The sequence below is a fragment of the Hemicordylus capensis genome, chromosome 5, assembly GCF_027244095.1.
Source record: "Hemicordylus capensis ecotype Gifberg chromosome 5, rHemCap1.1.pri, whole genome shotgun sequence".
NCBI classification, from domain to species: Eukaryota; Metazoa; Chordata; class Lepidosauria; order Squamata; family Cordylidae; genus Hemicordylus; species Hemicordylus capensis.
In genome coordinates this window covers 122564261-122590887 of record NC_069661.1, presented here as the reverse complement: position 1 = coordinate 122590887, position 26627 = coordinate 122564261, and the positions used below count along the sequence as shown (strand labels likewise).

At 44.6% G+C, this 26627-nt stretch overlaps 2 protein-coding genes across 8 annotated transcripts in view; one reads left to right on the top strand and one right to left on the bottom strand.

Moving 5' to 3' along the window:
• Window positions 1–6018, bottom strand: part of EVC (EvC ciliary complex subunit 1) — a 50463-nt gene extending 44445 nt beyond the window's left edge. For 2 of the 6 annotated variants that reach the window (XM_053258009.1, XM_053258007.1), the window contains exons 1-4: window positions 5285–6016; window positions 3637–3753; window positions 2312–2395; window positions 430–662 (exon numbers count right to left, since the gene is read on the bottom strand). In XM_053258009.1, coding sequence (XP_053113984.1) covers window positions 430–662; window positions 2312–2395; window positions 3637–3753; window positions 5285–5479 — 629 coding nt within the window. In that variant the 5' untranslated portion in view covers window positions 5480–6016. Of the gene's footprint in view, window positions 1–429; window positions 663–2311; window positions 2396–3636; window positions 3754–5284 lie in introns of all 6 variants that reach the window. The other 4 variants (XM_053258006.1, XM_053258008.1, XM_053258004.1 and 1 more) reach the window with 4 other exon arrangements.
• EVC2 (EvC ciliary complex subunit 2) overlaps window positions 5873–26627 on the top strand; it is a 60257-nt gene continuing 39502 nt past the window's right edge. The window contains exons 1-11 of one of the 2 annotated variants that reach the window (XR_008309085.1): window positions 5873–6330; window positions 8042–8096; window positions 9007–9170; window positions 10785–10850; window positions 12360–12546; window positions 14017–14126; window positions 15265–15327; window positions 16111–16242; window positions 20290–20444; window positions 21887–22211; window positions 26112–26351. Coding sequence is in view for 1 of the 2 variants with exons in the window: in XM_053258003.1 (XP_053113978.1) it covers window positions 6082–6330; window positions 8042–8096; window positions 9007–9170; window positions 10785–10850; window positions 12360–12546; window positions 14017–14126; window positions 15265–15327; window positions 16111–16242; window positions 20290–20444; window positions 21887–22211; window positions 26112–26351 (1746 nt within the window). In the remaining variant the exon portion in view is untranslated. The remainder of the gene's footprint in view (window positions 6331–8041; window positions 8097–9006; window positions 9171–10784; window positions 10851–12359; window positions 12547–14016; window positions 14127–15264; window positions 15328–16110; window positions 16243–20289; window positions 20445–21886; window positions 22212–26111; window positions 26352–26627) is intronic. The other variant, XM_053258003.1, reaches the window with a different exon arrangement.

Sequence of the window (26627 nt, the reverse complement as noted above, 5' to 3'; positions counted from 1 at the left end):
ACTCCAAGTAGGATCCCTCACTCTCCTCCCCAGTTTGAAGCTGGGGAGAGGAGCAGAGGTCATCCCTAACTTTGCACTGATGCTGAGGCCCAGCATCAGGACAGGTACAAGACGTCACCAGTGTTCCCTCTAATTTTTTTCCAACTGTGCACAGGATGAGTTTTGTTCTGGGCAGCAGTATCAAGGCAGTGTGTGCGCACATGCTTTCCGAATGGGTCATTTCTTATTTAATCTGAACAGGATTGAAAACTGAGTGGACGTCAAAAAACTTGTGTGTGTACACACATTCACACACCTTAGAGGGAACATTGGACGACACTCATTAGGGGGAGGGGTCTGGCAACCAAATATTTTTGGTTGGCCACCAGAGGTCAGACAAAATGCGTTGCCCCCTGCATATAACCAAAACCCCAAACCTGGGTCACTTACATATCACAGGTCAGTACTTCAGGGAAAGATGCCACTTTGAGGAAAGTCTGATCCTGGTATCGGTCATCACTTGCTGCAGAATGTATTGTAGTGGATGAAGCACAATCCTCTTTCTCTCTCTGACTAAGGGACCCAAGGCTGCTTGAAGAAGACACGTCCAGGATCTGATTAGGCAGAACAGCCTGTTTGGGATTCTCGTGCAGTGAGGGATTGGATGAGCCATCTGCCAGGGGCTTTGATCAATGCAAATGTATAAGTTTTACCAATGTTTAGCTCACAAAAATAGCAACTCTATATTTTAAATCCGCCTCCCACCGCCTGCTGCTGCCAAAAACATGAAAACATGACATCTCATTTTTTCCTATCCTCCTGAGAAATGTGCTCAGTCATTCAAAGATGAAAAGTTTTATTTTTTTAACTGATAATGCCTCCACAGTGCTGACCACTTCACATTGCCTGGACTATTCAGGGTGCTCTGTGGGTAGCAGTTGATTGGCTGGCTGTCCTTAGGGCTGAGTCAGAAGCTCTCTAGAATTTTTTTTGGCTCAAAGGTGCCACACCCACTTGCTTCTTTTTTGATATGCTGCCACCTCTTCGTGCGATTCTGATGATCTCACTGCAGTTCTCAATGGCCATGTGGTGCTATCGTGAAGATAAATCAGAGTGAGCGCAAGAAACAATCAAGCAGGGATGGCAATTGACAGCACCAGTAAGCTTCTTGCCACTCTGCCTCTGTATGCAACATGCAAGTTGCCAAAATATACACATACACACTTTGCAGCCTGGGAACCAGGTGCAAGGGGCCATTTTGGCTGAGTCCTAATAGTTCTGCCTGAGGGTGTGGTCTAAATCAATGGTTTCCAAACTGTTTCAGAGAACCCTGAAGTTCTGCAGTGAGAAAATGAGCTGTGGTGCATTGTTTAAGAGGGGTTTGGCTAAATTCATGGAGGGGAGGTCTATCAATGGCTACTAGTCTAAGAAAAAGTTACCCCTATGCCCCCAATTGGCTGACATAGTTGTGACATTATAGTTCCGTTCAGCTACCACTTTATATATAGTCAGTTGGTGTCAATATTATCTTAGGCAGTTACAACTCCCCTATGTTCAAAATAATGCACAAGCGTGGTCGGGGATTCTAACAGGGGTGAGAGAATGCTCCAGTGCTTTGTTATTGTTTTGTAAGAGTGGTGCTACCTTATCCAGCACCATTTTGGTCACTAGCATTACCACATGCGGACATCAAGGCTGTTCTTATGAGCAGCCAAGCCCAGGCAGATCCTGGCAGCCCCGTGGCCCCAAACCCAGCGCCGAAGCCTGGGATCGTGTGTCTGGCTGCTGGGATCATGTGTCGGGATTGTGTGTCAGCGCAAGCTGCCGGGATTCATGTGGATCTGGCGGCTGGAGTTATGTGTCAGCCGGGATTGTGTGTTCAGCTGCCGGGATGGTGTGTCAGCGCAAGCTTGATACACTTGACAGGCGAGCTTGCTTGCAGCTCGCATTGACACAGAGATGGGTGCCTAGAGCATGCGTCCACTGGGGGAATCCCCCAGTGCACTGTGCTTGGCATGCAATATACTGTGGGACCCTGGATAACAAGTCCTGGCCTCTGTTGTTCTGTGCTGGTCCCACTTGCTCGAGTTGTGTAGGCGTGCAGCTTGCACGCAGCAGGGCTAAGAGTGGTCATCTGGTTAACATAAGGATTGTTTTTGAACTGAAGCAAGCTCCAGCTGCCTAGGATAAGATCTACGTCAACTAAATATATGCAAACACATCTCACATCCACTTTAATTGAATACCAACAATGTAATTTGTCAACTCTGTTCTCCAGAGGCTACTTTTATGTTAAAAAGTCTATCCCTCTTTCATTGAAAAAATGTCTTACCCTGAATTTTTGATTGATTGGATAGATGACCTTTGCTTTCAGGGCGAATTCTGCAATGGAAGTATCCCAAGGAGGCTGGCTATCCTGTAAAGAAAAACACTTTTAAAAATTATCAAATTTGGATAAGAAGCACAGATTATTAGAGACAGAGGACCGGAGCTGAAAGACCTAGAATAAGTGTGGTTGCACAGAGTCTACTAAACTGTAAGCAAGTACAATATGTGAGAATCTAGAATGTGTTAGTTTACACTGGCTGGAATCCAGATTAAGTTACTCAGTGGTACTACTTAAAAGATACAGATAAACTAAAGGTGAAAATATATAGATAAACTAAAGAAACACAAAGCTGCGATAAATTGTATATGTATATTTTATACACACAATGCTTGCTCCGTATGAAATTATTTTGCATAAATGATAGTTTCACTTGAATGTTTGGATTTTCTTTTGGCATGTGAAAAATGCAGTATATATTCATATTTTCCCAGTGTCTTGGTTGTGTTCCTTCATACATAATTTTTGTAATCTAGACTGTTGAGTTGCCATGCTGACAGGGGCGTAACTATAATAGGGCAAGGGGAGACAGCTGTCAGAGGCAAGTCACATGACTGACTCCCCCAGCTGCGAACCCGCCCAGGCTTCCTTCAGTTGTATTCATCCTCCAGAATTGATGTGGGTGTCAAGACCTGGAGCTACCAGAACAGCATGTCTTTCTCTAGTACCATTAAATGACCTGCATCGTCTACAATTTACAAAACTTTTAAAAAAATAATTTAGGATGATGTTCTGTTGTGGCACATAAGTTATATATATATATACATACTTGGGGGGGGGGGATTCTAAAATCTTGTCTCTGGGCCCATTCCAACCTTGCTACGTCTCTGCATGCTGACATATTTACTGTACAAATAATTCCCAAGTGAAGGTTGAATTCCTTTGGAATAATATATCATATTAAAACTGCATTAAGTACCTTTTATTGATCCCCCCACTCTAATTGCATATTACATTTCAATTATGTAACTATTTGAATTTTTAAAAAATGTGTTTCTTATTAAATATATAGGTCAAATAACATGCCAATCATATCACTGGAGCATAGGCAAAATTTCCACAGTAACATTTCGTGAGAAAAGAGAATCTTAAGCAAGCAAGTGTGATGTAAATCGGGGGGAAATGCAAGCAAGTGTGATGTAAATCGGGGGGAAATGTTCCAATTCGTCCCTCCCCCGAAAACCCACATCACTGTTCTTATTCAGTTTGGCTTCAGCAGGTGGAAGTATTAGACATAACAAACATCTAGAAAATTGCCTAAGTTCCAATACCACTTCTGCAGCTGTCCAAGTTTCTGTTTCCTTCTTTTCTGGTAAGGGATGATCTTCATGAAGATGTTCCTGTGTATCAGAGTGATCACCTTCCACCAGCCTTTGGGAATCGTCCTTCTGAAATCCCCAAACCAAACATATTTTATTAAAATGAATCCACAAATGCATTTCACCAAGGCAGCTGTCCTTCCCAAGTTTGGCAAGTGCCCCTTCCCTCCTGACTCCAGAGAATGAGGCTCCAGGCAGGTGTTATAACTATTGCTTGCATGATTACCACAGCACATTCTGAAGGTGTCAAAATAAAGGAAGCTGGACAATCATCTCTCAACTCCAAGAGCAGCTCCTAGGCAGGGGTGTGTAGCTATAATTGAGTGGATGGGTTCAAAGAACCCGAGCCCCGCCCCCCAGCTCCTGAGAGCCCCACCCCTCCCTATTTTCTTCATTATCTTCTCCACTCCAAGGGGCCACCTGGGAGAGGGACAAACACAGGCCCCCAGGATTATGGGAGGAGAGCTGGTCTTGTGGTAACAAGCATGACTTGTCCCCATAGCTAAGCAGGGTCTGCCCTGGTTGCATATGAATGGGAGACTTGATGTGTGAGCACTGCAAGATATTCCCCTCAGGGGATGAAGCTGCTCTCGGAAGAGCATCTAGGTTCCAAGTTCCCTCCCTGGCTTCTCCAAGATAGGGCTGAGAGAGATTCCTGCCTGCAACCTTGGAGAAGCCGCTGCCGGTCTGTGAAGGCAATACTGAGCCAGATAGACCAATGGTCTGACTCAGTATATGGCAGCTTCTTATGTTCCTATGTTCCCCTCTCCCCTAGCTACACCCTGCTCCTAGGGACATGTTTTTAGACATGCAAATGTCTTGCAGACATTACAGAAAGTAGAAAAGTCTTCCTCAGATGACAACACAGAGAACTATTTCTTTTTGGCCAACTCTGAACAAACACTACATTTATTCAGTGTAACTGAGGAATACAAAAACCCTATGCAAATGTCATTCTGTGTAGAACTATGAATCTCTATGTACTCAAAGTGCCATTTGGACAATCCACACCCTCAGCTTTGCAGGATACCAATCATATGCATTTGGGTATACATGTATAGTATATACCCTGTGTATATACCCTGCACAGGAAGCTGGGCCCTGTGCAGATGACATCGTGAACAGGTGGAGGTTGGGGCAGGGTCAGAGAGTAGGACCCCAATTTCCCCCACACATTCATTTCTACACATAATCTGTGTTTGTAGTGGGTTGCAGTTCCCACAGAACAGATTGCTTCTAAATCAAAGCATAGTCTCTGGGTGTCATAAATCTATGGGCTAGAACTTATTTTTGGGTACAAAGCTGTTCATATTTATGTTCAGGTTTCACCTACACTGAACCCTTGAACTCAATTAAGATCTGGGAATTATAAATAAGGAAATAGGAGGAACTAACTGCCGCCTCGGCTGAAGCCCCACTCTTCACTGCTTCTCTGCTCCCTCTCCAGACTCATAATTATTTAGGAAAACAGCAGCCTTTGGAGCTTAATTACTTGCATAATGCATGCATCTACCCTATGGCATATTAAAACAAACTTTGAGGAGCGACGTGTATATGGGAAAGAGAGGACTCCTCGAATCACGACGACACCACCAGGTACCTTTGGCTGGATCAGACGACGTCCGATTCCGCAAAGCCACAGCACGGCTGCCGCCCCGATCCCCAGTCCGATCCCCAGCACCACCGCCAGAGCCAGCAAGCCGGGCGATAGTTGGTAAAGATGCGCCAGGAGCTGCAGCCCGACTTCTTGGAAACAGGGGCCCGTCGGTGATGACGACCCGGCAGCAGCAGACATGGCAGCAGACCCGGGTGGAGGAGAAAGGAACTCAGGGTACAACCCTGGGCATGTTTACTCAGCAACCAGTCTTGCTAGGACGGCGCTTAATCCCTGCTAACCCTGTCCAGGAGGACTACAGCGCTAGGCTGGCCTGATAAAGCACGAACTAACTTTGGGGGCGCCATTAGGAAAAGTTTCCTCGGAAAGCTCCAGCGCCAGCTGATACGCGGGAGGACGTTGGAGTCTCCCGGGAGGGATCCCCTCGCCTTGTCGCGCCTAAAGGAGGCAAAGCTGCTCGTCCAGACTCAGAAGCTTCAGCAGCAGAGGCGTCCCACTCCGATCCCCCCCAATCTCCTCCCTCATCTCTCTCCGTCCATGGTGGGCTGGGCTTCGTCTGCAACTGGAGCCGGATCTCGGCTGGAAAGTCGAGCTAAGCCAATCGGGCGCCTTTCTTGAAGCTTTGGACCACCCGTCTCGGTGGATTTGGGCCGACTCCTCCCCGGATCTTTTGCTCAGAGCCTGGACGGGGTCCGTTCGGAGTGGTCGAAAGGCAGCGCTGCTTTCCCGGTTGCCAAGTCCCGCCCGCCCGGCGCTCCAGTCCCGTCCCTCATGTCTCGGGGATGGGAGCGCGCCTTGAGCCACCCGTCTGCCTTGCAGCGGGGGCGCTGCTGGGAGTTCTGCTGTTGGCGGCAGCGAGCCTCTTTCCGGAGGGGGTGGATCGTCATCGTCGCCCCGGCTGCTCTTGGTGGCGGCGGCAGAAGCTAGACGGGCCCCCAAGTTGCCTGCTACGGCGGGATGGAAACCTTCCTCCTCTCTGCGGGCCAAACTTTCCCGCGGCCTTCGGCACTAACTTGGCGCTGCCTTCCCAGGTGAGTGGAGCTGCCGTTCTTCTCAAGCACGGGCTGGTTCTTAGATGCGTTGACGTTGCGTTGGCAGAGAGGGGAAAGCGAGAGACCCATCACAGCAGGAGAGCACATCGCGACAGAACCAAACGTCCGGGGACGGGGGCGCCCAGCCCAGGAGTGGAAGGGAGGCACTAGTTATGATTCTGTTCCAGGACTCCGGTGGTGGGGTATAGTGGAGGGAGCATGTGCAGCGATGGAGCACCGGTACTTCTTGGCTTCTTTGGCTGTTAGGGTGGGCATGGCCATGGGCGGGGTTTCTTGCGCGCCCCTGCAACCTATAAATCGGCGCTTCCCTCCCTCATCAGTATTAATGGCAGGCTATACCCGCCCCCCCACACACACACTTTCCCCAAACTCCTTTATAAACTCTCAGTTTGTTCACACCATGGGACTATTATGAAATTGGAATCCTGTCAAGCCATGGATCTGCATAATTTCTGAAATGAGGCATATAATCAGCTTTTTGATACAAAAGGTCCTTTTGAAAAGGAGTTAGACTTAACTTCACTTAAGCTTAAAAAGTATGGTTATTATGGTTGTGTGTAACATGATACTTGTATAGCCAGGGGTCAGATACAAACCACTGTAAAATCCACACCCTATATAAGTGGAACTAGCCACCTAATGGTGCCCTGGGGAAATGACTTGAATAGCAAGCCAGAGGTGGCCGGTTCGAATCCCCGCTGGTACGTTGTGCAAATTTTAAAACACAACCGTTAATATGTGCATTCCTGGAAGTTCCCCTGAAGTGCTTAGGCTCTGCTTGTGGGGGGGGGGGTCTAAATGTGCTGATAAGATTGTTTCAGATCTCCACAATAAAAGGACTGTGTAGATGCATCTTCCATCTTTAAGCCTGGACAAAAAAGTTTGCATGAATAAATCTTGATTTGTTGTGAATTGCCCAGAGATGTGAATTTGGGACAGTGTACAAATATAACAAATACATACTTTGAACTGGAGAAGGTACAGAAGAGGGCAACCAAGATGATCAGGGGCCTAGAGCACCTTTCTTATGAGGCAAGACTACAACACCTGGGGCTTTTTAGTTTAGAAAAAAGATGACTGCGGGGTGACATGATAGAGGTCTATAAAATCATGCATGGGGTGGAGAAAGTGGAGAGAGAGAAATTCTTTTCCCTCTCACACAACACTAGAACCAGGGGTCACTCCATAAAATTGATTGCCAGGAGGTCTAGGACTAACAAACTGAAGTACTTTTTCACACAACGCGTGATCCATTTGTGGAACTCTCTGCCACAGGATGTGGTGACAGCCAACAACCTGGATGGCTTTAAGAGGGGTTTGGATGACTTCATGGAAGAGAGGTCTATCAATGGCTACTAGTTGGAGGGCTGTGGGCCACCTCCAGCCTCAAAGGCAGGATGCCTCTGAGTACCAGTTGCAGGGGAGTAATGGCAGGAGAGAGGGCACGCCCTCAACTCCTGTCTGTGGCTTCCAGTGGCATCTGGTGGGCTACTGTGCGAAACAGGATGCTGGACTAGATGGGCCTTGGGCCTGATCCAACAGGGCTGTTCTTATGTTCTTATAAATTTAGAGAACATTAGGCCTTTAAAATTATATAGAAACAAATGGGCTTGAAGTAGGAAAAGTGGCTGAGTATTGTTATCTACATTTATTTCAGGACTAAACCATACAATTTATGCTCCTGTTTCAGGTTGCTCAAGAAGAGCTTTGGATTAAACCCCCGAGGAAGTGCTTCAGCACAACAGGTAAGTATTGGTTTTGATTACAGTTTCAACTATTTTAGCCAGATGCTTGCTCACACAGTATGTTGTCCATTGGATTCTAGTTATTTGTTTCCTAGCTATTTGGTAATTCATAGGTTCATTTGCTGAGGTGGGGGAATTCATTTCCTTGACATTGTGCCAGAATAAGAATAATATTCTTATAATATAAGAATATAATAACAAAACAAAACAAAAAACAGTCCCAGCCTGCAGGCTTACAGTCTAACAGATTCTAGAGGATGGATACAAAAGGAAAAAGGGATGGAGAGGGAAGAGGAAAATAAGTAAGATAGTGTCAAGTCAATGATACATCATGAAACCATTCCTGTTCTGTTTTAATACAAAATATTCATGAATGCAGTGGGATCTATTTCTGCATAAACATGCATTGGATTGTGCTGTAAAATGCATATCCCGAGCATTGATTATAATGAATGCGTTCAGCACATTGAATGCGTTCAGCACATTGATGTTCAGTGTAGAACAGGGTTGGTTCCTCAGTTTTGGCACAGAAGTTCTGGGAAGCCAGATGTGTATCCTCCAAAGGCTTTCACTGAAGTATTGGCTTTATCAGATCTCATGCTAAATGTATGTATGCCTGACACTCTGCAGTTGGGGCCTGTCTCCAGTTTGGCCAGTTTCATTTGAGCAGATGGCACACTGGATTAGCTGTCTTCCCTGGCATGTCTACAGATTACAGAAAAAGCAAAGCAAGCCACTAAATGCCACTAGAAAAGCAAAAAGCAAAGCAAAAAGCAAAGCAAGCCACTAGATGCTTCTGCTTATGGCCTCTGCACTGTCTGCTTTGCTGGACCAGATTTTTTATGAATTGGGCTTCCCTTCTAGCACTGAGTTTTCCTTTGGTTTTTTTTTTTAAATTATTTTTTTACAGCTGTCAAAATGCAACTGGCAGAGAGGCAAAGTGAAGAAGACCATGCTTTGCTTTTAACTTCTGCAGCACCAGATATTCACTTCAGCCATTCCTTCTTTGCTTTGATACCCTCTTGGATAAGAAAGAACATGGTCAAACGAGAGGCTTCCAGTAACCATCAACTGGTCAGTAAAATATCACCTCTGAAAATACGTTACCTAATGTAGGCTTTGAACTCTAGATTGACCAGATATTATTTAACTTCAGTTAAAATCATCATCATCATCCACAGAATGAAGAATGCCCTTGCAAGGATGGCAGCTTCCCTTTTCAGTTGCCTTCTCTGCGTTTTCTTCTCTGCGGGCTGAACCCTTTCTTCTCAAGCAGAGCCTCTAATGAGGAAGGGCTATGGCTGCACCAGCCATGGATCTGTGCAAGGAAAGTGCTCTACCTCCACTCTGGGGTTAAATCAGGACTAGGAGGGCTCCAGCCTTCTGGATGAGGTTGCAGTTGCCTCAACTATTCCTGATACATATCCTGTGGAAAAGAGCTACTGTGGATGCCTTTAAGTACTGCTACTGCCAAATAGCGATGCGTGCAAACAAGTTCATGTACTCCCTGGAGGCGGGGGGGTGGGCTTTAAGGGGCAAGGAGGGTGATCTTACCTGCTCCGCCTCTTTTGCCTCTCCAGCACTGTGCCCCAAACCATTGCAGTGGAGCTGCAGCATACCTCCCTGCAGCCCTGGGGTGTGTCCTAGTGGAAGTGACCAGCGTGCATGCGCGTGCACACAGGCATGCACGTGTGTCAGCCACTTTCAGTTGGACGCACACTGGGGCTGCAGGGAGGTATGCTGCAGCCCCTCGACAATGGTTTTGAGCACAGTGCTGGCAGGGGGAAAGCAGTGGGGCAGGTAAGAGCACCCTTCTTGCTCCTTAAAGGCTCTCTGCCTCTGAACCGGCTCACATGCCAGACATCGAAACCAGTTCAGCAGTCCACAAAAGGGGCACCGAACCGGCTCGTGCATATCCCTACTGCCAAAGTTCTTGCATTTACTTCTTGGCGCCTCATTATCAGTGTTCCTTTTAACAGGGATTTCCAAGTGTTGATTACAACTGCCATAACCCCAGCCAAAGGCTATTTCAGCAGGGGATGACGGGAGTTGTAGTCATCAGCATCTGGGGATCCCTGCTACAGAGAGACTGCTTGTGATGTGCCTTTATACTCTCACCATTTCTTGTTTTAGAGGGGGTGTAGTCTTTACCACACCAGTCAGGAACATAAGAAGATGCTGTTGTATAGCAGCCCAGTCTGCTCTGTACTTGTGCATGAAAAAATTTGTGATGACATGGCAGGGAATAGTTTGTCGGGAAAGATGAGTAGCCAGGTCGCAGGTCTCTCATCAGCCAAGAAGCTCTTGGGGAATTGTAATGCTGAGAGTTTGGAAGAACTCTGTAGTCCCCGGAGGAGCTGCTATAAGAAGTAGCTTTGTTCTGCTCTGAATAGCTTGACGGCCCATTTGAATTAGCGGCTTGTCTAGTGATAGTTAGTTAATGAAGGAAGGAGTCTATATTAACCTTGTTTGTATTTACATGTGCAAGTGTATTGTTTGCCGTTCTGCACTTACACCCATGAACATATGTCAGGGAATAGTTTTGCAGAATGATGAACCTTAACTTGAAATAATTTCATAAAATTCATGGCAGAAATAGCCCGTTATGAATTAATTGTTTAGCATTAAGACAAAATGCATATTTTGGTTTAAGCTGAAATGAGGCAAGATGTGTAATTTTCTGTACAGCATGAAGTTGCATCAAGAATGGCAGTGTCTTCTGCACATGGAATCACTTTTCAGAAGTGTGCGGTGGTAAGTTTCAACATACTTTCTCGAAGGGTCATCATGAGATCTGAATCTTTGATAAATATTCTTGAGCCATCAGTTTAAAAGGAAAGTATGAACTTCAAACCAGTAAGCACTATCAAAGTTTTAGAAGTTGTAACAGAATTGGCAGTGTCCTTGGAATTATTGTAGTTCATTTGCTGAAATAAAAATGTGTAATGAATCAAACTTTGCTTTGGATCCCTTGCAGATACATTCCAGATCTATCAAGTTGTATTTGTGGGTTGCAATATAATTACATTTTTCAAGAAGAAGCTGAGCCTACTCATGGTAACAGAAGGCTTTGGCTGGTGGCATACCATCTTACCTAGTGCCTGTGCCAGACACATTAGAAAGAAGTGGGAGCAGAGAGTTTTATACAGTCCATAGGCTTTCTAAAGTTCCAAGCCACTTGCTCTCTCCCTTGCCAGGTCAATCATATTTAGGCTCTGAACCTATTCTTGGTTGGTACAGGCAGGGGTGAAGAAATATTGGCTCTGTTCACCAGCCAGACCCAAATTTTACTTGTTGAGCTATGTTGGTACATTACTTGTCATCTCAGTAACCTTCCAGGAGCCTTGATTGGCGACTCCGCTTTTTGGTTTTGAATTGCAGGAGTAAGTTGTCTCTCTGCTCTGTAGAGGAATTGGTTTCATACATGAAGGATTTTTATTTTTTGGAAACTGCAGATATGGAACCTGTGGTCCAACTGTAAAATAAACTTCTGAGTAAGGAAGATCAACAGAAGAGTTTCTGTGAATTTTCTACCTTAATTAAATTCATTCATTTTTTAAAATAATCATTTCTGGCCAATCACCACAGTAACCTCAAAGGACCTTGCTGCCAGTTTAGTCTAGCATCATGTTTCTGTATGATAATGAATAATGAATACATGTGGGGACCCAGGAGACCCTCATAGGCAAAGTGGGGAGATGAAAAATTCAACAGGAGGGAGCAGGTTGGGGAAAACCAGCACCAAGTTTAAATCCGTTTTCATTACAGTTTTCAAACAGTTTGGGCCCTGGGTATTTAAGGGAACGCCTTCTTCTGCATGAACTCCACCGCCCACTGAGATCTGCTGGAGAGGTCTGTCTGCAGCTGCCACCGGCTCATCTGGTGGCCACTCAGGGATGGGTCTTTTCTGCTGCTGCTGCTGCGAGGCTTTGGAACGCGCTCCCTAGTGAAATAAGAGCCTCCCCATCTCTGACAGCTTTTAAAAAGTCTTTGAAAACACATTTCTTCACCCAGGCTTTTAATTAATATTGTTTTAATGGTTTTAAATGGTTTTAATGCTGTTTTAAAATATTATTTTAAAATTTTAAAATTTTTGTAATGTATGTGTCAACCCCACCATTTTTGTCTTAACGAATGTTTTACTTTGTTTTTATTCTGTTGTAAACTGCTGAGAGACGTAAGTTTTGGGCGGTATAAAATGTAATAATAATAATAATAATAATAATAAATAATAATAATTAACACTGTTATTTCTTTCTAAAGGTTGCTACTGAGCATGAACCCCAAAGGGCTTATGTGAAACTTCTGATTAACAACACCAATGCACCACTTGCATTTAATGTCACAGATCTTGTTTTGCTGGACAACATTACTGGTCTCCACATTCAAGGAACAAAGGGTAATAAGACAGCAGATGGGTTTCAAAAATACAGAATACAATTTTTGCAAGGTAAGTTCACTGATGGTGTGAAATGCAGCTGGTTTCAGAACATGAAAAGCCTTAAAATACTTAAATAAAATGTGGAGTTGTGGCTAGATTATTGGCCTATATATTTAGAGCAGTGTGTTCTGATTAAGGTGCTGGTTAGAGTGACTTAACCCTAACCTCATCCCTACTAGTTCTTTCCTAGAAAGTTGTCCTAGCCTATTCTGATTATTGAGACTAGCTAATCTATAAGCTCATAAGAAGGTCTCTGCTGGTTCAAACCAGAGGCCTGTCTTGTTCAGCCTTTCCACAGTGGCCAACCAGATGCCTCTGGAGAGCCCAGAAGCAGCATATGTGGACAAATAGCCCTTTCCCACTGCTGCTCCCCAGCAGCTGGTAGGCAGAAGTATACTGCCTGCACAAGGAGGTAGCATATAGCCATCATGATCAACAGCCATTGATAGATCTGTCCTCTCTAAATTCATCAAATGCTCTTTTAGACTAGTGGCTATCACCATATCTTGTTGCAGCAAATTCCATAAATTAAGTGGAAGAGGTACTTCCTTTGTCCATCCCAAATCTCCTGCTAAACCAGTTTCATTGGATGGCCTTGGTTTCTAGTATTGTGAGACAGGGAAGTAAATCTCTTTTACCATTTTCTCAGCACTTACTGAACCTCCGTATTCGTGGACCCACCACCTGTGGTTTCATGTATTCGCGGATGGGTGATTGACACCTGACCTCAGCATATGTGCCGGGTGGGGAGGGGACGACAGCCCACAAGAGGTTAATTTCATGTATCTGCGGGTCAGAGGCAGCTGGAAATGACCGCGAAGTTCATTTCAGACTGCCATTTTGTGAAATGGAGCCATTTTGTGGCTCCTTTACTTTAAATCAGGCATCCCCAAACTGCGGCCCTCCAGATGTTGCTGAACTACAACTCCCAGCATCCCTAGACACAATTTTTTGTGGCTGGGTATTCTGGAAGTTGTAGTTCAGCAACTTCTGGAGGGCCACAGTTTGGAGATGCCTGTTTTAAATGCTCCACCAGAAATTGTGGAAAAATACCAAAAATTGGACTATTTCTGACTTGGGGGAGGCATTGCTGCAGGTCTGCAGAGCATGGTAGGACAATTTATTTTGCCTTTTAATGCTGGGGGGGCATTTTTGGAGCAGGGGAGAGAAAGCAGTGGGGGGGGAAGCGGGAAGGGGAGAAAGCGGGGAGAGAGAAAGTGGCTGGGAGGGAAAGAAAGTGGCAGTGGCTGGGGGGGGAGAAAGTGGCGGCAGCGTGGTGGCGGTGAGAACAGAGGGAGAGCTGAGAACAAGGGAGGGAAGGAGGGGTGGGGAGGAAGGGACAACTAGAGGCTCAGATGCTCTGCACCTGGGCCAGCTAGTTCTTTTACATTCAAGATGCCTCCCAATTCAATATGATATAGTTAGTGTTCAAAAGTGTCCTAGCATTTATCACTTGCCTTTTCTGCCCTTTGTTAACAGTTGGAGGATATTATTCAGTGGACTACATTGCTGTCATAAGGGCAAAGGAAATGGGTGATGCCGGAGCATTGACATTGCCTGCTAAACTGACCTTCCGAAGCTCATCACTGGTATGTACTTTATTATATATATAATAATTACTATGTAAAATTCTATGCAGGATGTTAGGCATGGAGCAGGGAAGCAAAGTATTTCTCTGGGTTTCTTTCACTTAAGGAGTGTTGGTGAGGATGCCCTCTGAACAGAAACAAATCAGACCAGAGAATCTGGTCTGATCCCCCTGCATTTAAATAAGGACTTTCCTTTCCAGATTGGCTCTCTTGATGCAAATGTGTCACAAGCAGAGTAGAAGCAAGGCAGATGGCAATGCAAAAGAAAAGCAATATAATCACTAGCCATGTGTCTATCATGTCTCAGATGTATGCAGATAGTTAATATGTGCATTGATTAGCCATTTCCTGATGCACTGACAATTTTAGCTGTTGCATCGGACAAGTTCTTGGCTACTTGCATTGAATTCATGCCTTTAGTGCTGACCATTGACACAAAGTAAGGCTGCTTTGATGACCTTAAGATGGAAGAAGATAAAGCAAGAGAAGCCTCTTCTGAAGTTTTATGAGGTAGTTCAACATGTGGCATGATCCCAAAGTTGCTGGGCCAGCAAAGAATTACTTAGGGTTGAGATCTTCAAAAAAAGGCTGGATGACATTTGTCAGGGATGCTGTGGCAGTTTCCTGAATTTAAGAGGGGGTTGAATTAGGAGAACTCCAGGGTTCCTTCCAGTTCTAAAATTCTATGATTCTGTAATGGAGTTTGAACAGAAGAGCTTCCTAGTCTATTTGCACCATTGGTCAGATCTCTTTGTTCCCCTCTGCTAGCCTTAATTGCATCCAATATATGGTCATATTACCTCCTGGCGGGATTCTTCATGCAACTTTGAAGGACTATGTTGCTTTGGGTTGATGGCATTGCACCTTAATTTTGCCCTTGAAACTCTTAATAGTAAATGGTAATATTTCAGGGTTTCCTAGATAGAAAATATATACATGTTGTAGCCACATTCTGACCCTATACAGTGCATAAGTATTCTTCCATCTAAATATTGAATTATGCCTTTTGCTTGAAATGGTGTCATTTTTTGAGGGAAAGGACAGGATCTGTTTCTTCTCAAGACCTGACTAAGATTGTGTTATCCGAAAAATATGCTGAGAAACTGAGGTGTGTGTGTGTCTCATCCCCCATTTTCAGAACAGTTCAGAACTTGGCTCACTGACAGCATCATTCAGAATAATAGGAGAAAAAAAGACAAAGGTGAGTAACTCAGATTTCCTTCTGAGGCTCCTTGATTCCTTCTCTTTGAAAGCTTGAGATGAGTAAAAACTAACTGTCAAACCCCAGTACATCCTGTCAATGGCTATTGTTGGTGTCTACTTCATATTTTTTTAGATTGTGAGCCCCAGCTTATTTATTTGTTATTTATTTTTCTAAGTAAGCTGCTTTGGAAACTTTTGTTTAAAAGTGGTATATAAGTAGTTGTAATAGTAGCAGTCGTTGAGTTGATATTGTACCAACTAGTGATTGCATTACTGGTGCAAATAATCCAGACAATTATACAGAAGTAACAACTTCATTTTTAGGATCACTAAACAAGTGAGATGGCTGAAACCATTATGATTTATTCTGAAAGGGTTTAAGTTTGTTCTAGAAGGGTTTTCTTATAGATAGGCACCTCTTCAGTCTTCTTGACTGGTTTAGTTCAGATTCCTGCAGTGATTTCCATCCTGTTTTGCTCCTCCTGTCTTCACCCAGATGCATTCTTCAGAATTCCTGTCTCCTTTATCCTGGACATGTATGCAAGCATATTACTGTGCTGCCTCTCCCCTCTTTTTTTTAAGAGAGGAAGAGATGGTAGCTTTCTTTGAAAAAGCTTTGTGTTTTCTTGCATTATTAAAATAACTTACTATATAGTATCCTGTTGGAATCTCTTAAAAAGTCCTCAGGCTCCTCTCATGTAGTCTTGTAAATTTCACTAAGTAAATCGCTTTTGCTTGTATGAATTTCCTGTTGATGAGTAACAGATTATTTTCTTTTCAGATTTTGTTTAGTCATGGCATCCATGCTTTGGGATTTTTCATTGCTTTCGTAATGTCTTTTATATTATCAAGTGTAACATGGTGGACTGCTTACAAAACTAGGAGAGCTCCCCAAAAGTGCTATAATAAACAGGTACATTTTATAATAAAAACCCATGCAGTTTCAATATGCATCTAGCTCCAATTTGTCTTTTATGAGAAATGGTTGTTACTGTTAGCTGGAATTTTAGTTTTGCTGTTTATTGGTATGTTTTTATAGGGCATGCCAATCTGTTCTGTTTTGATGTGTTTTGTAAGCCGCCTTGGATTTTAATCAAAAAGTGAGTTATAAATAGGGATGTGCGAACCGTTTCGAATTCGAACCAGGGTGGTTCGAAGATTTGAATTCGAACCAAACCAGGCATCAGGTTCGAGCTGCAGGTTCGAATTCGAACCGAACCAGGGGGTGGTTCGATTCGAACTGGTTCGGACATCCAAAAATTGGTAGGATGGTAGCTGACACCCAGGGGTACCTGCCACCCAAACCCCAAAACAATCGGACACTCGTACGATTTTTTATGAATTTTTGAAAATTATTTTTATTTTTTTCTCATAGGGTATAATGGGACTTGAACCAGCCCATTATACCTTATTGTGGAGCACCAATGGGTGCCAACAACCACCCAAACCCTGAAGCAATCGGAAAGTCCTACTTTTTTATGAATATTTGAAATATTTTCAATTATTTTTCTCATAGAGTATAATGGGACCAGAACCAGCCCATATCCCCTATTTTGGAGCACCTAGGGGCACAAGATCGGGGTGGGTGGTAGACATACGGGGTGCCTACCCCCCACAAAACTCCAAGGCAATTGGACACTCCTCTGATTATTGGTGAATTTTTAAAGTATTTTTGAATTCCTCATAGGGAATAATTAGGATTGCAGCAAATGTATAGCTTCACGTCGGGGGGAAAGGGGTGTTGTAGAGAGGCGTGTGGTGGGTAGTAGTTCCTAGGGTGGGCAAGGAAACTATCAGAATTATTTGAAAGGAATTGGGCAAAGGGCTGATTTTTAAGTGATTTTTGAAGTTTACGTGTCTTTAAGGTTTTTCTCCATAAAGAAGCATGGAAGTGTCAGCAAATGTATAGCTTCACGTCAGGGACAAAGGGGTAGCCTAGAGCAGAGTGTGGTGGGTGGTAGTGCCCAAGGGGGGCCAGGTAGCTATCAGAATTATTTGAAAGGAATTGGGCAAAGGGCTGATTTTTAAATGATTTTGAAGTTTGTGTGTCTTTAAGATTAGCAGATGAGAGTGGATTCATGGTCTGTCATTGAAAATCTTATATGCTACCCAAGAATCTACACTCAGAACACTTCAGAAACAACAAAACCAAGAACCCCATGGGTTAGCAACCCATGGGGGTGGTTGGCACTCTCTTTGCAATAGACCACCACTCACGCTGGGCCACCCCAGCACCCCACAAGTGGCTTTAAGGTTTTCTCCATAGGGAAGAATGGAGGTTTCAGCAGCCCCATAACTGCACTTGGGGGGTGCTGGGGTGGCCCAGAGCGAGGGTGCCAACCACCTCCATGGGTAGCTAACCCATGGGGTACTGGGTTTTGTTCTTTCTGAAGTGTTCTGAGTGTAGATTCTTGGGTAGCATATAAGATTTTCAATGACAAACCATGAATCCACTCTCATCTGCTAACCTTAAAGACACATAAACTTCAAAAATCACTTAAAAATCAGCCCTTTGCCCAATTCTTTTCAAATAATTCTGATAGCTACCTGGTCCCCCTTTGGCACTACCACCCACCACACTCTGCTCTTGGACACCCCTCCCCTCCCCCCTGACGAGAAGCTACACACTTGCTGACACCTCCATGCTTCTTTATGGAGAAAAACCTTACAGTCACATAAACTTCAAAAATCACTTAAAAATCAGCCTTTTGCCCCATTCCTTTCAAATAATCTGATAGCTTCCTTGCCCACCTTGGGAACTACCACCCACCACACTCCACTCTAGGACACCCCTTTCTTCCCGACGTGAAGCTATACATTTGCTGCAATCCTCATTATTCTCTATGAGGAATTCCAAAATAATTTTAAAATTCACCAATAATCAGAGGAGTGTCCGATTGCCTTGGAACTTTGTGGATAGTAGGCACCCATGGTTGTCTACCACCCACCCCACTTTTGTGCCCCTAGGTGCTCCATAATAGGGGATATGGGCTGGTTCTGGTCCCATTATACCCTATGAGAAAAATAATTAAAAATATTTCAAATATTCTTAAAAAATCATAGGGGTGTCCAATTGCTTCAGGGTTTGCATGGTTGTTGGCACCCATGGGTGCTCCACAATAAGGAATAATGGGCTGGTTCGAGTCCCAGTATACCCTATGAGAAAAAAATAAAAATAATTTTCAAAAATTCATAAAAAATCGTACGAGTGTCCGATTGCTTTGGGGTTTGGGTGGCAGGTACCCTTGGGTGTCAGCTACCATCCTACCAATTTTTGGATGTCCGAACTGGTTCAAAACGGTTCGAATTTGAACTGAACCAGGGGGAGGTTCGAGCAAAACCAAAACTGAACAACCCCGTCCTGGTTCGAACCTGGTTCGAATTCGAACCGAACCAGGCAAACCGGTTTTGTGCACATCCCTAGTTATAAATCAATAATCTCCCAGTAATGGGGAAGAAATGCAGACAGTGTTATTGAATGAGAAACAAAGGCAAAATTCCCATTGGGCAGAAAGTTATTTTGAAATGGCAGACCATAAGAAGCCTAGAGAGTTTGCTTTAGCCATTTAAAAATATTTTAATCTTGGGGCCAAACTACCTGTGCCATAACTCTTTTAAAAAGATTTGAGTAGTAAGGGGGCTCCACAGTTACTCCCCCCTTTTATGCCCCCAGTTTAAATCCCCTACCCCCAAACTGCTGTTGACAGCAGAAGGGGAAAATACATCTGCAATGAGCACCTGTCTCCCGCCCCCACCCCCCCAGCACTGCCGCTCTTAATAGAAGCTTTAGTCTGATCTGAATTGCTCTTTAGTCTTAAATAACTGGATCTGAAGATAACCCTATAGGGATAAGGACATTTTTCTTTTGTTTTTGCACATGTGGATTACTGTCTGCAAACATGTTGAATATATGGTCAAAAGTAAGGCTTAAGTCCAGAAGAACCCCTTTAACAGACCTTCTCAAATAGCTAATGTAGAAATAGAGGCCCGCTAGCTATCAGCTGGCACATACAGTAAAGAGCTCTCTTTAAGAAATCTTTGGGTGCTTTGCATTTGGCTTAGATTAAGTGTCACTTGGAGAATCAAAGGGCAGCTGCTCCATCCATTTAGCATCTCACCCAGTTGTGATGGAGCAGAGAAAACCTTTACAGGGAACAGAGAATGCCTTTTCTTCTCATGCAGAATAAAACTTTACTGTACACAAAATGCCCCTGGTGAAGGACCATTAAGCGTGAAATGCAATGAGATTCTTCTCTCCATCCTACTATATACCACGTCTTTTTAAAATTTGCCCTCTTATGTTCATTTGTACTGGAGAATCTGTCAAAGAGATTGGCAGAAGCAAAAGTGGTGGTGTCTAGAGCAGGGGCTCTCAACATTGGGTCCCCAGATGTTGTTGGACTACAACTCTCATCATCCCTAGGATGACGGGAGTTGTAGTCCAACAGTATCTGGGGACCCAAAGTTGAGAACTCTGGTCTAAAGTAAAGGTCAAACTATGCATAATATGGGGTATCTGTTATTGTGTGGTCCCAGCTGAAGCTGGGGGAGAGCCAACTGAGCCCTTTCTCTCATGCAGTTTCTCTGACGGAAACCCCCACAAAAAGCTGCTATTATCTCATTAATATAGATTATAATGTTTAAACTCCATATGGCTGCTGAAACTCTCAGTGATTGCTATGAAACTACATGAACTAGAAAGCCAGATGCTTTGTAGGTGCATATGTAGAATTTTGTAAATGATAAGACCTTACTCTTGCTGAAACTCTCATTGATTCATATGAACTAAATGGCCAGGTCACCATACAGTGCTCCATTCTGAAAAGCTGCAGGTATGGGGAAGGATCTGTTGTGCTTCCGAAGTTATATTTTCACCTACAGATTAGGAACAAAGCAATAATGATCCCTTTTCCCAATGAGCATGACATGGTCAAAACTATTGTTTTGTTTGTGAATTTAGGAGGTGGAACATGACTGCGACACAGAATATAAACTGGAGCATTCACACTTTAATTCACCTGGTGGTACCAGCCATGAGGATATATTTTTGAATGACCAAATTATTGACATTTTGTTTTTGGACGAATCGGAGAAAATGCTTCAGTTTTTAGAAGAGTAAGAATATCATTACTGTTACATGGTGTTCTATAGCACATGGCAGGGTTCTTCGAGTAGTTTACATTAATTTGAAATTGGTATTTGTTTTCTTTGTTAATAGAAATACATACAGGGAAAGAGCCTTCTGGCTATTGGCAGTGTCTGCAGTGCCAGCAGAATATGGCTTGATATTGGCCTGTGACATCTACCAAGATGCCTTGTCTTTGTGCACGTCAACAATACCAATATGAATATTGGCTGACATGCTGAGGAAAATTCTCAAAGTAGTCCCATTGAAATTAGAAGGGCAGGTTGGGCATTTGAATAATTTCCCCCAGTATAGGCGGACTTCGACACACGTGGTCCCAGCAGTTGCATTTTCACATATCCGTGCCCAGACAATCGACACCTGACCTCAGTATATGTGGAGGAGCGGTTAATTTTCACATATTTGTGGTTTTGAGGTGGCTGGAAGTGATCTCGCAAGGTCATTTCCAGCCACCATTTTAAAGAAAGCCGTTTTGTGGCTCATTTGTGTGTAAAAAGAATTTTCCCCATGCAATTTTTCATTGAAAAATAGGAAAAATCAGTGTTTTAGGGGCATAGCTGGACAGCTGGGGACCCACAGAACATGGTAGGGCACTCCTCCCGTCCCCCGGTTTCCACTGTTTTTAGCCCTTTTCCACACATTTTTTGCCCTGCAGGAATCTAATCCCCATCACCATAGACTTAATGCCCCATTAACTGCAGTTTTGTTACCCACTGAAATTGGCGGGAATGGAACCCCCGCAGATAACAGGGTCCAGGGTCAGCCACTGAACAATAATAATCGATGTTGTAGTATTGTTCTCTCTCAGAACTACTCCAAATGAAGGTGCATTGCTGCCATTACCCTTCTGTCTTTATGAATTTAGATGGGGTTTCCAATCTGTGGTCCTCTAGATGTTGCTGAACTACATCTCCCATCATCCCCAGCCACAATAAATTGTTGCTGAACATGATGGGAGTTGTAGTTTAACAACATCTGGAGAACCACAGGTTGGGAACCTCTGATTTAGATTATATATTTTTTCCAGATTATTTTCCCCCTTTCTTTGTCTTGTTCTTGTGTTTTCTCTCTTTTATCATCCTTCTAGTGTTCTCTCCCCAGTATCCTTAGAAATGGAGGATATGTCACCATGAGAAAAATTACTCAAAGTAGTCCCATTGGAATTAAAATCCTTTTAATTTCAATGGGACTACTTCGAGTAATTTTCCTCATAATGTAGGCCAGAATTGAGAAAAGCTTCTGTTTTTGAAACTGGCACTATTTCACTACAGTCGTCATAGTTCAGACATCCTTCCTGCTCTTTTCTGAATGCTGTAAAATTGGATGGTGGTGTTTTGTTTTTAATTTTTTTTAGCAGTGACAGAACCCTTTATATTTTCAAATTTCCAAACATCCTTATTCTTTTTTATAGCTTTGAGATAGCAAACTTGACCTGTGCAGATAGAGATTTGGAAGCCTATCGAACGCAGATTTGCAAAGATGTGATTACCCTCTCAGTGAAGAACATGGTTGCTACTCAAAGGCTCTCTCCTCATGTGGAGAAAAGGATGAGTTCAACTTTCCAAAAACTATTGCTTACTATGGAGATGGAAATTCAGGAAGAATACAAACGGAAGATGGTTGCATTAACAGCAGAATGTAATCTAGAGAATAGGAAAGAAGTTGAATCTCAGCAGCAGAAGAAGAGAAAGAACAATGAAGAAGCTGAAGAATTGATAAAGCAGGCAAGTGAAAAGGTAAATCAAATGTCAAAACAATGGGACACTGCTGAAGTGTCCTTCTTCTGTTCTGACATTTCTTATATTTTAGCAGAATTATAAGGTTAAATTCATCCCATAGCTAGCAATTGAAAAGCCAAGTTCCCCATGGTTCTAGACTTGATACAAACCAGATTCCAGTCTCTGTTACCAGGAGAGCTTTCTACCCCCTTGCAAGACCATGTCAGCAGGGTTATAAAACAAACAGTTTCCTGAAGATGAGGACTGGCAGGAGATCGAGAGAGGGAAATGCAGCCTCCTGAACGGGTTCAACTAATGAGAGAAGGAGGAGCTGATCCAAAGAACTGGCAGATGACTGGGAGAGGTGAGACGGGGGAGCCGAGAGAGTTTGGGGAGTGAAACAAGGGCAGAGCTGGTCAGAAGAACTGGAAGGAGACAGGTAGAAAGAGAGAGAGAGAGAGAGGAACCCAAATGAGTTCGGATAAGAGAACGGAGGCAGGAGCTGGTCTGGAGATCCAGCAAGGGGAAGAGGAGAGGGAGAGAGAGAGAGAGAGAGAGAGAGAGGCACAAGGGGGAACAAATGGAGGAAACTGACAAGAGGAGAAACGGCTTCTTCAGCTGAGTCAGTAGATCTGACTAATCTTTGCAGTGTAAGGGCAGATTTAGGATTAGACTATGCAAAAAGTGGGGGGACACTGGGAACTAGTAAATGGAATCCAAGGAGGAGGCAGTTCCCAGGCTTGCCAGAATACCCCCGGGAGCAGGGAAGTAGGAGCTCTCCCTATATTTACATGTCTGATGTGAAGGGAAGAGAAACCGGATTCTCGGTGGGGAAATTGACTATGGAGGTATTGAAGCAGCAGAGGGTCTTCAGAATGATTGCATAGACTGTACAGTTTGGAGGGCTTTTGGCTGGCCAAATTTATATGGTAAAGAGGCATGAAATCAATATAATAATTAATGGGAAGTAGCTGAACCCACAAAGAGCAGTACTTGCTCCCTTTGCCCCCGTCACAGTCCTCTCACCCAGAGACCTCCCCACCTCCACCTGAGCCCTGCACACACTGCCCCATCCCCTCTGCCGTCAATGCTTCTCACCCACTTGCACACCCTCAGTGCTCCCCATGACATTGCTTCTCTCCCACCCATCCCTGCTGATGTCATTGCTTCCCCCACCACCACGTTCACCTGAGCTGTGCTCCTGCTCCTCCTCCATCCCATTGTTTTCACCCCCCTCACCCTCTTGGTCGCATTCGTGGTGTCGTTTCTCTGTTTATTTCGGAAGGTCTCCATGTAGGGATGTACAAACCGGCTCAAGGTTGAGCCGGCTCACCATCGAACCGGGACAGCTCAAGGGCACACCCTTGAGCTGGACCAGGCCCAGTTCACCTCGGAGCCAGTTCAGGGGTTCTATTTAAAAAAAAAAAAAAAGCTTTTAACATTCACCACCGTGGGGGTTATATGTCTCTGCCATCTCTTTCCCCCCCCACCATTGGGCATGCTCAGTAACCTCCAAAATGGCCGCCACCTCATGAGGAAGGGCCAGAATGGCCTGAAAATGGATCGAACAGGCCCTTTTTCAAATAGGAGAAGGCCGGCAGTGGGAGGGCGAGATGGCAGAGACCCCCCTGCGGCCACCACTGCTGATCTGGATCTGGCAATGAGTATTAAATTTTTTTAAAAAAATTAAACTTAGAATCCCTGAACTGGCTCAAATTCAAGATGAACCGGGGGTATCTTGGCGGGGGGACACAAAACCGAATATGCCCAGTTCAGTTTGAGTCCGGTCCAGACTCGAATCAAACTGGGCAAACTGGTTTTGTGCACACCTCTATAGCCATGGTACAGAATTCTCACAGCTGGAGAAGACCTCTGATTGGGCCTCCAATGTCACTGTCGATTGCATGGGTGTGGCTTGCAGGGCTGTTCTTAGGGCATGGCAAGCAGGGTGACCGCCCCAGGCCATGCTATTTTAACACCCATTAGAATTAACTGGAAGGGGGCCCCACACTGGCTAATTTGCCCCAGGCCCCTTACCGTGCTAGGGCTCTCTAAGGACAGCCCTGGTGGCTTGCCACGTACCACCTGAGGCTTGCTACATCCCTGCTAATAGAATAATAGAACAATAAGTCTTGGGACAGCTAGACAGGAATATGGGATTATTTGGGAAGGTGGATTTTAAGGGTTTTAATCTGTTGATTCTAAAGCTTTGAAGGCTCTGGGAAAGGAGACTGGGTGGTCAGGAGTGTAAGTATGTGCAGGGATACAAGGCCTGATTGCCTTGGTTTGGAAGTCTGAGGAGTGCTTGAGAGTCTCCATGTGGGAAGTCTTTCTTGGGATGTCGGGAAGCTCTTACCCAGACTCCTGTGGGGTAAGATGCCACACCTGTGTTCCCTCCCTAACTGGTCCCCTAGATTATTCTTAGCTTCAGTGATGAACACTGTTTCCTTCCTGGACTCTCTCAAACAGGTCATGCCAGGTTGGGCACCTCTGCAGGGGAACCAAGGGGGGGGTACAGGGAAACTCAGTTCTGGAACCCCCTAACCTCTTAATCTTCGTTCTGGGAATGAATGAAGGGGAAAATACCCCCTTGGCTATTTGCTCAATGCGGATTTGCTTTATTGTGCCCCCAGTCACTTCTGCCTTGTGTTCCTGATGCCATTTTAATATATGTTTGTAAGACCTCCCATGTGGATTGCTCATGAAAGTGGAAGAGAATATGCATTAGCACTGTTTCATACTTTAGACATACATCTAAAATATTCTGAGGGTTTCCCAAACATTTAAACAAAACCATCATACAGTGCATTTGTCACACAGCCAGGATTAGTTGTGGTCCTCTGCTGTGTTTGCTGCTATATAATTTAATGAAAATCACCCTTGCCCAATATTGCACGCTGTGCATTTGCTGCACCAGCGTTTTGTCAGTTTGCATGTCAGCCATTGAGCCCTTTCTCACGATGTGAGAAGGGCTTGGTGGAGGGAGGCGGGGAAGGCTGCTCAAACTTACTGTGCCCTTCTTTTAACCTCTAAGCCCGCTGTGCTGGCAGCACCACCGCGAGCTCCTCCCTCCTGCCAAGCGACTGCACAGCCGCCGGGTTCTGCTATCTGCAGCTTGTTTCCAGCTTTCCTTCCACATGGGCTTAGAAATAAAAAAGGGGGGCACTGTGACTCCCCCCCCACAGTCAGCCACCACCATGCCCCATCCATTTCCCACCACCAGCAAGGCAAAAGGGGGACCTTTCCCCTTGCCTGGTTGCCCCCCTCCCCACAGCTACTGCTGCTGTGATTTTTGTAAAAATAAAGTAAAAGGGGGAACTCGCCCCCCCTCCCCACAGCTGCTCCTCAGATTTTGCCTCCTCTGCCCCTGCATTAAACTACCCCTGCCAGCAGCCCCTAGCAGCGCGAAGGGTCAGGGGATGGCCTGTGTCTTCCTGGCCCTTGGAACTCCCATAATGCACCATGTGAGTGTGTGGTGGATTATGGGTATCCTAGCAGCAAGGGGTGGGTGGTGCCCATCACTACTGCAGTGCCAGCTAAAAGCAAGAAAATGGGGTTAAAAGAACGAGCACTCCCTTAACCTCTGTGCAGAGGTTGTGCAGGCAGGTTTGCGGCAGCATCTTCACACACGCAAGCAAGAGCAGTCTTGGCTGCCTTAGCCTGCTCTTGGCTGCATGTGTGAACAGCCTCACTGTCTCTCCCTGGAGAGACCCTTCTCTTCTCTTTTTGTTCCGGTGTAAATAAGATAAATGTCTGATTCTCTCTGAATCCCTTTGCATATTCTAGAGGATTGGAGAGGGGAGTTGCTGTGCGGACAAATAGAGGGTGGCTAGTTAGCTAAGGCAGTATTTGTGGATCCATGATTTTTATATGCTGGTATTACTAGTTCATTTTGGGTTTGTATTCTTGCTTCCTTAGTCCGCTGCAGAATGCAGACCTCTTCTGGAAAAAATTCACAAACTTGAACACCACCACATCAAGAGGTTTCTGATGGTAAAACAAGAAGAATACTTTGCTAAGGCTTATAGAGAACTGGCTATTTCCCAGAGAAATGAGATCCACAACATCTTTTTTACTCAGATAAGAAATGCAATTTTAAAAGGAGAATTGAAATTAGAAGCAGCCAAATCTCTAGTCGAAGATTACTGTAAAATGCAGGTATGAGCATAAATATACACCAGGAAAAATTAATGCTTAAATATGCTGTATTTTCACAATCATGATGATTCTGGTTAGAGTTAACCTGGACTGCTGAGCCCTGTGGGGATGGTTGTGAGAACACAGATTTTTCTAGGCAATCAATTTCACCAGATCAGATCTTGGTTAAATGTGGTTTACCAATAGTGGCTTGACCAGGATTGCCTGAGTAATCTGCATTCCCACAGCCAGCTCCACGGGGCTTAGCAATACTGGTTAATTCTTTAAATAGGGTTG